Below are 12,163 nucleotides of genomic sequence, written 5' to 3' on the forward strand. Positions count from 1 at the left end.
GAAGGAGGTAGAAGAAATGTACATCTTCTCAGTGCCTGGACTCTAAAATGTAAGTATATGACTCACTAAGTTCACTTGCTATTCTCAAATTAGAATGACCAGTGCTGGCTAGAAACTAAACTCCAAGCCTGTCTATTAAACTCATGAGTTTATTTATTTACTTTTGCTAAGAACAACTGTATAATATTAGATCCCTCCTGATATAAAAAAATGGATGTTTTTTCTGGCGTTTTCTATCTAGTCATTTTTCTTAGAACTTTAACCTGGCCCGCACATAACAGATCATGACATAATTTTACATTCCAAAGGGGTACTAGTGATACCATTGTAATTAGCTAGTTAGTAATAATAGAAAAGAAGCAAAGAGAAGGTCAGACATTATAGGCATGTCATTTGGGCAGCTTCACCAGGAAACTGCAGCTTTGCACTCCCCAGGGAACCACTGGTTATTCATTGCAAAACACTGAGGGCAGAGGACTGGACAAAGGAGGAATAGATGCATGCCCAGATAAATTTGGGGTGACATAGAGAAGGCACTTGCCTATCAATCACACTTGGGAACAGAGATCATTGGCCAGAATGGGTGTGGCCACTGCAAGCACTTAAAAACTTGGGAATACATGATTTCCTAAACTAAAGAGTTGGTTCCCTTTCTTGGTGCACTTGGCTTTGACTCTTGTTGCTCATGTGGCTCTTGACTCTTGACTCTCTTGCATTCGCTCATATGGCCCATGACCATGGGACCCCACATGCAATGGACGAATGGACTGTACCGGGAAACACAAACTAAGCTAGTCTGATGCTAAACTGAACCTGGCTGCAACATGGAAAGGAAACTCTGGACACTGACTCTGATTTTAGCTCCGCATAAAGTCCAACTATACTTCTTCTATGACTGGGCAAAATAAAATGAGACTTTGAAAAGTCAGGTATTTAATTCCACAAAAATAAAGTTTTCTACTATATCTCATCCTCCTGCGGAAGTCTCAGAAAATTCCTTTTCTTGGGATATCGTAAAAAAAAAAAAAAAAAAAAAAATCCACCCCCATTAGCAACAGGGAGAGATGAGGCCCTCTATCCTCCATTAATACTAGATTAACACCCTTCAAATGTGGAGATAGCTTCAGAGAGATCAAATTACTTATCCAAAGACACCTATCCAGCCATGGTTTACTCAATTTCAGTAACAAACATCTTTGAGATAAATTTTATTAAATGAAAAGGAAAGCTATGAAATGTTCATTATATGTGCTACCTGTGGATTTTAATTTTAGATACCACTGACTTTAAGATAGATTCTTTTTAAAACACTAAACTTCCACTAAAGACAAAGTGATTTGCTTCTTACAAAACATTTAATGGAACAGACTGAGATTTAATGAAGATTTTCTGTGCTACCACAAGTTCCATCTGCATTGTTTTAGTCTTATTCAACATGTTTTGCAAGATTCTGTCACAGGTTCGTGTACATAGGAGAGGTTAAATCCTAACTAACCCAGGGTATCCTAGAGACCAAATTCTTTTCATTTTCTTATGTAAGCCAAAATGATTAAGAATGAATCAGATCCGACTGGTGTGGCTCAGCGGTTTAGCACGCACCCAGGAACCAAGAGGTCGCTGATTCAATTCCCAATAGGGGCACATGCCCAGGTTGTGAGCTAGATCCCCAGTAGGGGCCGTGCAGGAGGCAGCCAACCAATGATGTTCCTCTCTCATCGATGTTTCTCTTCTCTCTCTCTCTTTCTCTCTCTCTCTCTCTCTCTCTGAATTCAATAAAAATATTTTTTTAAAAGAATGAATCAGAATATTTAATAGTAGTATTACATACAGCTTCATATATAGATATAACAAGTAAAATGTATTCTGTTCCTGCTTTTATACACCATTAACCAAAATGTGCTCTCAGAGTAGTAGTGTTAACTTGTTCCAAAAAGGTTCATTCAAAGAATTTATAAAGAATTAGTAATTCTATACTACAAACTTATGTATTACATACAAAGGTTATCTTCAATCTGTGAATAACATGGATGGTTGGGAGAAAGTACCAAGCCCAGAAGAATATCATCTTTCAATCATTAATCTTTAAGTAATATCGGTGATGGTTTTCACTGAAGAATAATGAGCCTAAAATTCTCTTTTATATTGTGAAGTTTTAATAAAAAAAAAACCCTCCACCTCCCAACCAGGTCTCTCAGATCCTCTTTCCAGAGGCAATCTATGTTACCTATCCAAAGATAGCCTATGTATGTGTGTGTTTCATAGTATATTTTAAAAACAATCACTTATTTTCAAAAATATGTATAGAATGATCTAATAATGAAAATACCATCATTTTAAATTAATATAGTGCCTTATAGTTTTCAAAGCATTTTCAAGTATATAAGCTCATTGACCTTCTAAACTAACAACCCTTGGTAAATATATTCTAACTTTAAAAAATCACCTAATTGATTTATTTAATAAAATCAACTCTCTCAAGAAAATGCTACTCAAATCAACACCAAATAATAGTTGAGTACTTAAAAAACCAACACACTTCCAAGGAAATTTAACTATCTTCTCTCAGTAGCATAGTCTACTCTCAGACGTATAGTCAGTAACTTGTTATTTTTTTAAATTTAAACTCATATCAATATTGCAAAAATATTTCAGTTATAATACACACATTTCCAAATTAGTTTTCTCTACTTTAACCTGTTATTGTTAATATATTTTAATAGGAAAGCCATTCTCTATTCCTTACCTATTCCTACCACATCTACAATATATGTTGCTCTTACTAAGGATCTCATTTCATATAAAAGAAGAGCATCAGTCTTCCTATTTTGGTTATATAATATATCAGAATGATTCTATAATACTTATGACACCACTACCTAATTTAAGCCTCCTAAAAGTGGGTTAATGAATAACAGAAAGATGTAAAATTGCTAGCAAAATATAAATATAAAACATTATATTTCCAAGTATGAAGCTAATCAATATCTGAAGTAACTTTGAGAAAAGTAATTAAATAAAAACAGCATTAAAAAAGAGATGGTGGCCTAGCCGGTGTTGCTCAGTGGTTGTTGAGCTTCAATCCATGAACCAGGAGGTCATATTTCAATTCTGGCTTAGGGCACATGCGCGGGTTTCAGGGCCCGATCCCCAGTAGGGGAGTATGCAAGAGGCAGCAGATCAATGATTTTCTCATTACTGATGTTTCTATCTTTCTCCCTCTTCTTTTCTCTCTCTGAAATCAATAAGAATACTCTTTTTAAAAGAGATGGTGCATACATGTTTATTATTTTAAAAGTATCCATCCAGTACTTTTTGAGTTAATTATATATAATACTAGTGGCCTGGTGCATGAAATTTCATGCACTAGTGGTGGTGGTGGTGGTGGTGGGGTCCCTTAGCCCGGCCTGCACGCTCACAGTCCCCCTCGCTCCTTACCGCCCTCCTGCAGTGGAGGCGGGAGAGGCTCCCGCCACCGCTGCTGTGCTCGCCAGCCGTGAGCCTGGCTTCTGGCTGAGCGGTACTGCCCCTGTGGGAGAGCACAGACTACCAGGGGGCAGCTCCTGCATTGAGCGTCTGCCCCCTGGTGGTCAGAGCACTCATAGCGACCAGTTGTTCCACCCTTTGGTCAATTTGCATATTAGGGTTTTATTATATAGGATTACTTCCCTATACTCATACAGTACTTATGATTAAAAGAATTTAAAATATTTTTTAAAAATTATGGTAAAATATACATACTATTTTAGCCATCAAATACTTTTAAAAACCCTAATTAATTTGCATAAGATAGAAATGAGATCCTTATTCCTTTTACTAATATGAATACAGTGTGGGGTAAAAGTAGGTTTACAGTTGTGAGTACATGAAACACAGTTTTTAAAAAAAGAAAACAGTTTATTCTTGTATTACTTATTATTTATTAATAATTACTTATTACTTTATTGTATTATTTTCCAGATGAACAATTATAAACCTACTTTTGCTAGTTTGTATATTCACGGAAATATTAAGCCAGTTATGTATATATCTCAGATCATAAACCCAAAAGAAATCAGGTAGACGTGAAGATTACCCTAGCTCAGTGATGAAAACCTATGACACGCGTGTCAGAGGTGACACACGAACTCATTTTTTTGGTTGATTTTTCTTTGCTAAATGGCATTTAAATATATAAAATAAATATCAAAAATGTAAGTCTTTGTTTTACTATGGTTGCAAATATCAAAAAATTTCTATATGTGACATAGCACCAGAGTTAAGTTAGGGTTTTTCAAAATGCTGACACGCCGAGCTCAAAAGGTTCGCCATCACTGCCTAGCTGGTTTGGCTCCGTGGATAGAGCGTTGGCCTGCGGACTGAAAGGTCCCAGGTTCAATTCTGGTCAAGGGTGCATACCCGGGTTGCAGGCTCGATCTCCTGTAGGGGGCGTGCAGGAGGCAGCCGATCAATGATTCTCTCTCATCATTGATGCTTCTATTTCTCTCTCTCTCTCTCCCTTCCTCTCTGAAATCAATAAAGATTTTTTTTTAAAATCAGGTAGAAATTCAAAGGAAATTACTACTTTTGGAAAATAGCAATTTATATTAAGAATTCAAATTATTTTATTTTTTGTGTGTGTGTTTTTTTAACAATGAATACTTCTCTAAATCTTAAGTTTCTTAAACTGATACCAAATAACAGGACACTATCAAATATAGAAAGGGCAAGAATAACATTTTTAAACAAAAATATTTTCAAGTGGTCTACAAGTGTGGATTAAATTATTTCAATAAATCAATAGCAGAACGGAAGGGGGGGCAGACCCACAATTCCTATTTCTTGGCCATTAATCTCTTCACAAGCCAATTCAAGATATACAAGTATGATTTTTATCTTGTATGTTTTTTTTTCACCATATGAAAAATTTTAATATAGCAAAACTGAGTAGGAAAGAAAATGTGGGATGAGTGAAAAAGAATTATCACTGATTTGCTGTTATTTTAATTATTTTTGATATAGAAAATGAATTCTGATGGTTATACCTGTCCTAAAGAAAGAAAGCCTCCCAAGAAAATACGAAAATAAATGTGAACCCCAAATTGAGATAATTATTCAATCCATATCTGGAAAATTAAAGTTCAAGCTATTTTCTTAGAAAAAACTATATAGCATTTATCTTTCATTTTAGAAAGGTCAGAAAATATATGATTACACTTTCTTACATATGCATAAATAAACAATGGAAGGATAAACAAGAAACTGATTACCTATAAACTAGCTGAAAAGGTATGGTTGGAAGCAAGCTTTCAGTTATGTCATTTAAAATTTTTGAACTATGGAAATGATTGTCATTCAACAGTAAAATAAAAGGATGTAATATTTTAATGAAATAATCACTCTTAAAAACAATTTTTTCAAAGCCTCCTCAGTTTTTAGACCTTCTAAAAAACTGAAGTTCCTGGAAAAGAAAAAAAATTTTCTGATTTTCTCTTACCCATTTTAAAAACTAGTGAGTAAAGACAAAACTTTCTAAATGTCTAACTTATCATCTCTTTGTGAATGTCTAACTTTCATCTCTTAAAAATTATTACAGAAACTCAAGAGTAAATTTTTCTCCATAGAGTATTTTAAAAGGCAGTGCAGTTTAAAGTTTCATATAAGTGCATGCAGTTAAGCTTCAACTAAATTTAATATGGCTTTATGAAATCAATTATCAAATCGATGTTTCTCTGGCCAAAGAAAACAACCTGAATTGTGGGAAACGAGTTTGACTGAAAAAATTTAAATCTTATCAGGTACTAACTTCAACTCTCTGGGAAAAGGCTGCTCTAAGGAAGTTACCCAAGTTATTTACTACATTTGTTTTCTATAAGTATGGATAAACATATAGAGCAGTATCAGAGAATGATTAATATACAAGAAGTTTATGGAGGCAACTGGTGTGGAGAAACAAAATGGGTTTGGAGTTAAACGTTAAGTTTGAGCCTGACTGATCTTGGGCAAAAAACTTAATTCTTCTGAACCTGTTTCTTTAATGACAGAATGAAGCTTATAATCATCTAACTTGAAGAATCATTAGGAGAATCAAGTAAAACGAAAGAAAAAAAAACATTGTCAGGTTTCTGACTATATTGGCTGGCTCATGCAGAGGATTTAGGACAGGAAGAAAAAGCTTTCTTTAAGTGATTATTTTTTAAGTCACATGTGAGGAAACAATAAAGGAAGAAAATAATTTTAAATGACAAGGAAAAGAGAAAGCTTTTCTGGAGTCAGATAACTGGGATCTATTCAAAGAGAATCGCTACCCATCTCTCTAAAAATAAAAAATTTTACTTCATTTATTTCTTAATTTACTTCCTCCTTTTTACTTATTTCAGATGTGAACATCCATTAGCCTAGAAGAGCGATTTTCAACCTTTTTCATCTGATGGCACACACAAACTAATTCGTAAAGTTCTGTGACACACCAAAAAATATATTTTTTGCCAATCTGACAAAAAAAAATAGGTATAATTATTATTAATTCACATCAGACGGCTATTGTTGTGCTGGCTATTGTCATTTTTTCATTCGACATCTAAGGGAAAAGAGGTCAGTGCCCCTGACTAAACAGTCAGGTATTGCATATTTTAAAAATTCTTGCAACACACTGGTTGAAAATCACTGGCCTAGAAGAATCACTAGACCAGCCGTGGGCAAACTACGGCCCGCTGGCCGGATCCGGCCCATTTGAAATGAATAAAACTGAAAAAAAAAAAAAAGACCGTACCCTTTTATGTAATGATGTTTACTTTGAATTTATATTAGTTCACACAAACACTCCATCCATGCTTTTGTTCCGGCCCTCTGGTCCAGTTTAAGAACTCATTGTGGCCCTCGAGTCAAAAAGTTTGCCCACCCCTGCACTAGACTATTCTAGAGAAAATATCCAGTGTAAGTAAACATGACTATCAAATTTAAGATAAAAGTATCTAAGTTAGATACTAGGTTTAAAATCACTGGAAACATTTATAAATATTTTCTTCCAGAAAACTTCCAATAATATTAAAAAATGACCACATGAGTACTTCTTTTTGTAAAAATGGGCCATTGCTTTTTTAAATATGAGATCATCTTAAGACCACCCTATACTTGCGGAAGATTCTTTCTTTTTTTTTTTTTTTTAATATATTTTTATTGATTTTTTACAGAGAGGAAGGGAGAGAGATAGAGAGTTAGAAACATCGATGAGAGAGAAACATCGATCAGCTGCCTCCTGCACATCTCCTACTGGGGATGTGCCCGCAACCCAGGTACATGCCCTTGACCGGAATCGAACCTGGGACCCCTTTCAGTCCGCAGGCCGACGCTCTATCCACTGAGCCAAACCGGTTTCGGCGAAGATTATTTCTTATTGGCAAAAATACTTGTTACTAAAGTTGGATTCATATGAAATTGCCATTGTTCAACTGTTATGACCTACAAAAAACTCATTTCACCGTGAGTGTTCAATGTGTGTCAGAAATACCACACACTAGGGTATAACAGGTCCTGTTTTCAGGTAACATGAATTTAGTTGAAAAGACAGAATAGGGGCACAGTGCATTCACTGCAATTAAGTAAACTTATTGGCATAACTATTCCGTTTCTCCTTCATATTTCAGCGCCATACAGACTGAAACAATTAAGAATATTATCTTCTTCAATTCATTACTGAACATATACTATGTCTAAGGGCATTTGATAGAAAACAAATTTCCTTAGATTTGGTCCTGACCATCCAGTATCAAACCCAGAAACTACCTTTAAATGGAGGAGAGGGGATGTTATAACAAGTAAGTAAAAAGAGGTTATCTGCCTTTGAGACCTTTTATTTCTTCATATTATAGAGAAGATGCGCTCCTAATTCCCCCAAAAGTGTCTTTTTAAAAAAAAAAATCACAGTAATATAGAGTATAAAGTGAAAGAGTAGTTAAAGTTCAAAAAATAATTGGGAGAGAAATATTGTTAGTAAAGTATCTAGAATGCAGTTTCTTTCTAATCAGAAAATTATCACCTGGCTCTCAACTAACTATTTCAGACACTCTTGTGCAGTAATGTCACTACCCTGACAATCTACACATCTGCTTTTTGTATGTACTACATATTGGAAAATACATGAATTACAGGTTGTTGAAGGAGAAGCAAAAATCATTATTTTTATTGTTTAGTAGAAATTTGGGGTATTTCTACCCTCTTCCTTCCCCACCTGGAAAGGAAGGATAAAAGAAGGAAAATTTATTTTATTACACCTAAGAAGTCCCTGCTAGGCTTGGAGATCCAAGAAACAAGATGCAATTTGACATGGGGATGGAGGGGCAAGAGCTTTGTTCATTTTTGCTTGAATGCACACATTCTACACTGAGGTAACTTGTGAGGAATTAAAGGTTTTCCCTTAAATAATAACACATTTCAGGATTTAACAATTCTGACTAACAACAAAGGAAGTGAAGAATTCCTACTGATTTTACTATTTGTTTAAGCTTCTGTCTGTAGAAAATGAACTGTGACACAATTTAACCACCAACTGCTACATTTTTAAAATAGAGCTTTTAAAGAACAAAATTGTTTTTGAAATAAATTTCAATTCTCAGCACACCTCTTCCCAAACTAGTTTCTTAACTTGCTAAAAAGAGAGCTCAATGACTGAGTCAAGAGACGGCTGGGCACTGCCAGGGCTGATTCATTAAGTCAGCAAACCCTCTTCAAAAAGGGCTTCATTTTTTAAATTTTATTTTACATTTGATTTTCTTAGATTAAAAGAACACCCCCTTCCCAAAGTTGCACACAGGAAATCTGTTTTTCAAACAGAACTCTGTAAAAATTGATTTCTGAGTTTCTGGTTACTGCTTTTCACACACTCCTTCATTAAGTATGCAAGCTTCTTAACACAAATACTCATTTTAACATTTTCAAGTGCATCTTGAACGATTTATGGTAGTTCTCTCCAACTCAATACTAAATTTTGTATGAAAACACTGATTCCACAGATCAATAAGGTTTTCTCATCTTGGTCAACAAGCTGCTAAGATTAACTGCTAATTAAATAAGTACTTTTTACCCGCTATTCACTTTTTCACATATACCCTCTGGAAATTGTATCTGAGAAGCAAACTACAACTTCGTCCATATTCAAAGATGACAGCTCTAGTATTAGGAGAACACAATCTGAGGTTGCCAGTGCAGTCAGCCTTAAACCTTTGTGTCTGTCAGAGGAAAGAACAAAAGGCAGTGCTTCCTCCCCCATCCTCTCCTTAGCATTGGAGGATGGCAGGCTTGACAGAACAGTCCTAGAGAAAAAGGAAGCCATGCTGAAACTAGTGAGAGTTTCCCCTTAAACACATACACAAAGCTACCCACCTTGGATAGCTGCCTCCTGAGGCTAAAACGCTGGACCATTGTCACCCTGAGCAATCTTCAGACAAAGCAATCCACGAAGGGATGAGTTTTTTTAAAAAACAGCTTCTGGGGAAAGTCGGTGGCAAAACATTTTGAAGACTGTCATAGTAAGTCCAAAGAATTTCCTTGGGAGTCTTAGCAAAGTTGGAACCACTTCATTGTTCTATGGGGAGACACTGCAAACCCTCTGTCAGACAGGACGGGCGGAACGAGGCAGGGAGGGGCAGAATCCTGGAGTGACTGCGCCCAGTGCCAAGCTCTGCTAGCACTTCCTGTGAGTCAGGCGTGAGGGGTCTAGACAGAAGGACCACCCCTTCTTCCCTTTCTACCAAACCATTACCCCAGGATGTCGCTGTGGTGCCACCTGAGACTCCGGGACCTGATGTTCTGCAGGAGGAGTGCTGCACCGGGCTCAAAAAGCTTCTGCCTCTAGTAGAAGACTGGTAACTGCAACAATTCCTCCTACTTTAAGTTCTCCCAGTAGAAGGGGAGGGGACCCCCTTGCAAAGAGCAATACCCCTTCTCAACCTTCAACTCAGGTAATATACTGGAAGAGACGATGTGAATAGAAGGACATGGCAAGAGTCCCCCCGACTCCTCCTCCCCCGTCCCCCACCCCTCCCAGCTCCGCTCAGAGAAGGAAACTCCTCCCAGCTGAGCTCGGCAGCTGTTCAGCTTTGTCTATGGTAATTGGCCAACCCTTTCCTCTTATTTACAGGGAAGGGTCCTGCCCAGGGAAGGAATGTCAGGTGCAGAGATACATACTCCGAGGGTGACTTCAACTTCATTAGGAAGTTCAACATATTAAAGCTGCCCTCTATCATAAGAACAATATAATTTTTTAAAAATCTACACAAAAGAAACACCTGAATGAATTAATGCAGGTAAAGAAGTATGAAAAATGGCTATTTTGAGGGCAGTTCCAAAGATAAAAAAATTATTTTGCTATGATTTGCCACTCTTACTATCTGATTCTGCTTCCAGACAACCAATGTAAGGATAAAGGTTCATTTAACGAAACTTTTCACTCTACATGCTCCTCTTTGAATTGTTCATTACTTCTGAATGAGTTTAATAACTTATCAGGGCAGAACAGGTTGGCATTTATTAATTTTTCCCTGCTCCAGTGACTCTCAATTCCCTGTAAGCATGACTACATCTTATGCTGCATACAGCTTTTGGTGGAATGAACCTACTATGTGCAGTTGCAGTGTTAGGCATTCCACATCTGTTATTCCATTTATTTCTCAAACAACCCTGTGAAATATCTATCAATATCCCAACTGTTCAGATAAGTAAAGTAAGAATCTTCTCTCTAAAACCTCAATATTATTATGAGTAAACCACAATGTTACTAAAAAAAATTTTCAGTCAAGTGAAAAAGGAATTGGAAAGAAAAAAAAAGATATTTATGCTATACTTATTCTCAACTATGATTATATCACACACTACCAGTTTCCACTTATCACCAAACATGATGTACAATTTTTAAAAATTCACCTACAATATGACACATGTATTTCACACTGCCTTAAGAAGATAGAAAAGATGTATCAAAGATATACAGAAAGACATACCATCTTTAAACATAAATATGAGGTGTTTCTGATACAGAATCCTAGATCATTGCTGATTTTTTCTAATTACACTTCCCCCAAACTGAATGAGGAAGGTAAAAGCAATTAGGAAAAAAAAATGTCTGAAGTCTACAGATCCAGTGCACATTAAATATCAATCATGAACTAAATAGGGTATAAATCCTCTAAGTTCCAGATACACAAAGAAAGGCTTATGGATTAAAAGAATGGTGTATTCATTCTAGAATGAACATACACATTTTTTGCATATTAAAATAAAGATAAAACTCCTAAATTGCTTAAATGATACAAAACCGGTAAAAGCCATAGCTGGTTTGGCTCAGTGGATAGAGCGTCCGCCTGTGTAATGAAGGGTCTCCAGGTTTGATTCTGGTCAAGGCACATCCCCAGGTTGTGGGCTCAATCCCCAGTAGGGGATGTGCAGGAGGCAGCCAATCAATGATTCTCTCTCCTCATTGATGTTTATATCTCTCTCTTTCTCTCCCTTCCTCTCTGAAATCAATAAACATATATATTTTTTAAAACAACAGTTAAAAATCATTTGATAAAAAACTGAAAAGATCCTCTTTTTCCCATTTTGTGGGGTACGGGCAGCTTTTTGGATAAAAATCGTAGACCAAGATCAAAGGTTTCAAAGGAATAGCAGGAAGGATATAAATGCTTAACCTAGAGAAAATTCAACAATTTTGCAATCATTCTTTAGGCTCTTGTCTGAAAATCCACACCATATTCTTATACTCTATGTGGAGGAGGCAAACAGGAACTGTTCATGGGGTTTTTCAGTCCTTCTTGGATCATGCACTCTTTGTGAATCTGTTAAAAGTTATGGACTCAGTCACTGGAGTGACATACATGAAATGCATGAACAGTCATATACAGTATTTTCTATATAATTCCAAATGATACATGGATTCCCCTAAAACTCATCCATAGATATCATATAAAAAACCTTGTTCTAGTCATGACTACAGAAGAGCTGAATATCAATCACTAAATGGTCCTGTCTTCTACTTTCCACTCTAGGTAATAGTTCTTAGTAAAACTAGGAAACAACAACAACAAAAAACCTGTCTCTGATATGTTCACCCCAACCCCAATACATTTTCTTTACTTGTATATAAAATAATAATCTACTTCCAAAGCCACAAATTTATTTATGAAGTGGTCTT

At 36.0% G+C, this 12,163-nt stretch overlaps 1 protein-coding gene across 2 annotated transcripts in view; it reads right to left on the minus strand.

Annotated features, from left to right (window-relative positions):
* TMCC1 (transmembrane and coiled-coil domain family 1) overlaps positions 1 to 12,163 on the minus strand; it is a 112,693-nt gene that overhangs the window by 83,857 nt on the left and 16,673 nt on the right. Inside the window, exon 1 of one of the 2 annotated variants that reach the window (XM_059663670.1) lies at positions 9,358 to 9,864. The exons of the other annotated variant lie outside the window; for it this stretch is intronic. Coding sequence (XP_059519653.1) covers positions 9,358 to 9,396 — 39 coding nt within the window. The 5' untranslated portion in view covers positions 9,397 to 9,864. Of the gene's footprint in view, positions 1 to 9,357; positions 9,865 to 12,163 lie in introns of those variants that run through there. 2 annotated transcript variants of the gene reach the window in all.

The sequence above is a fragment of the Myotis daubentonii genome, chromosome 14 (assembly GCF_963259705.1).
Source record: "Myotis daubentonii chromosome 14, mMyoDau2.1, whole genome shotgun sequence".
Lineage (NCBI taxonomy): Eukaryota > Metazoa > Chordata > Mammalia > Chiroptera > Vespertilionidae > Myotis > Myotis daubentonii.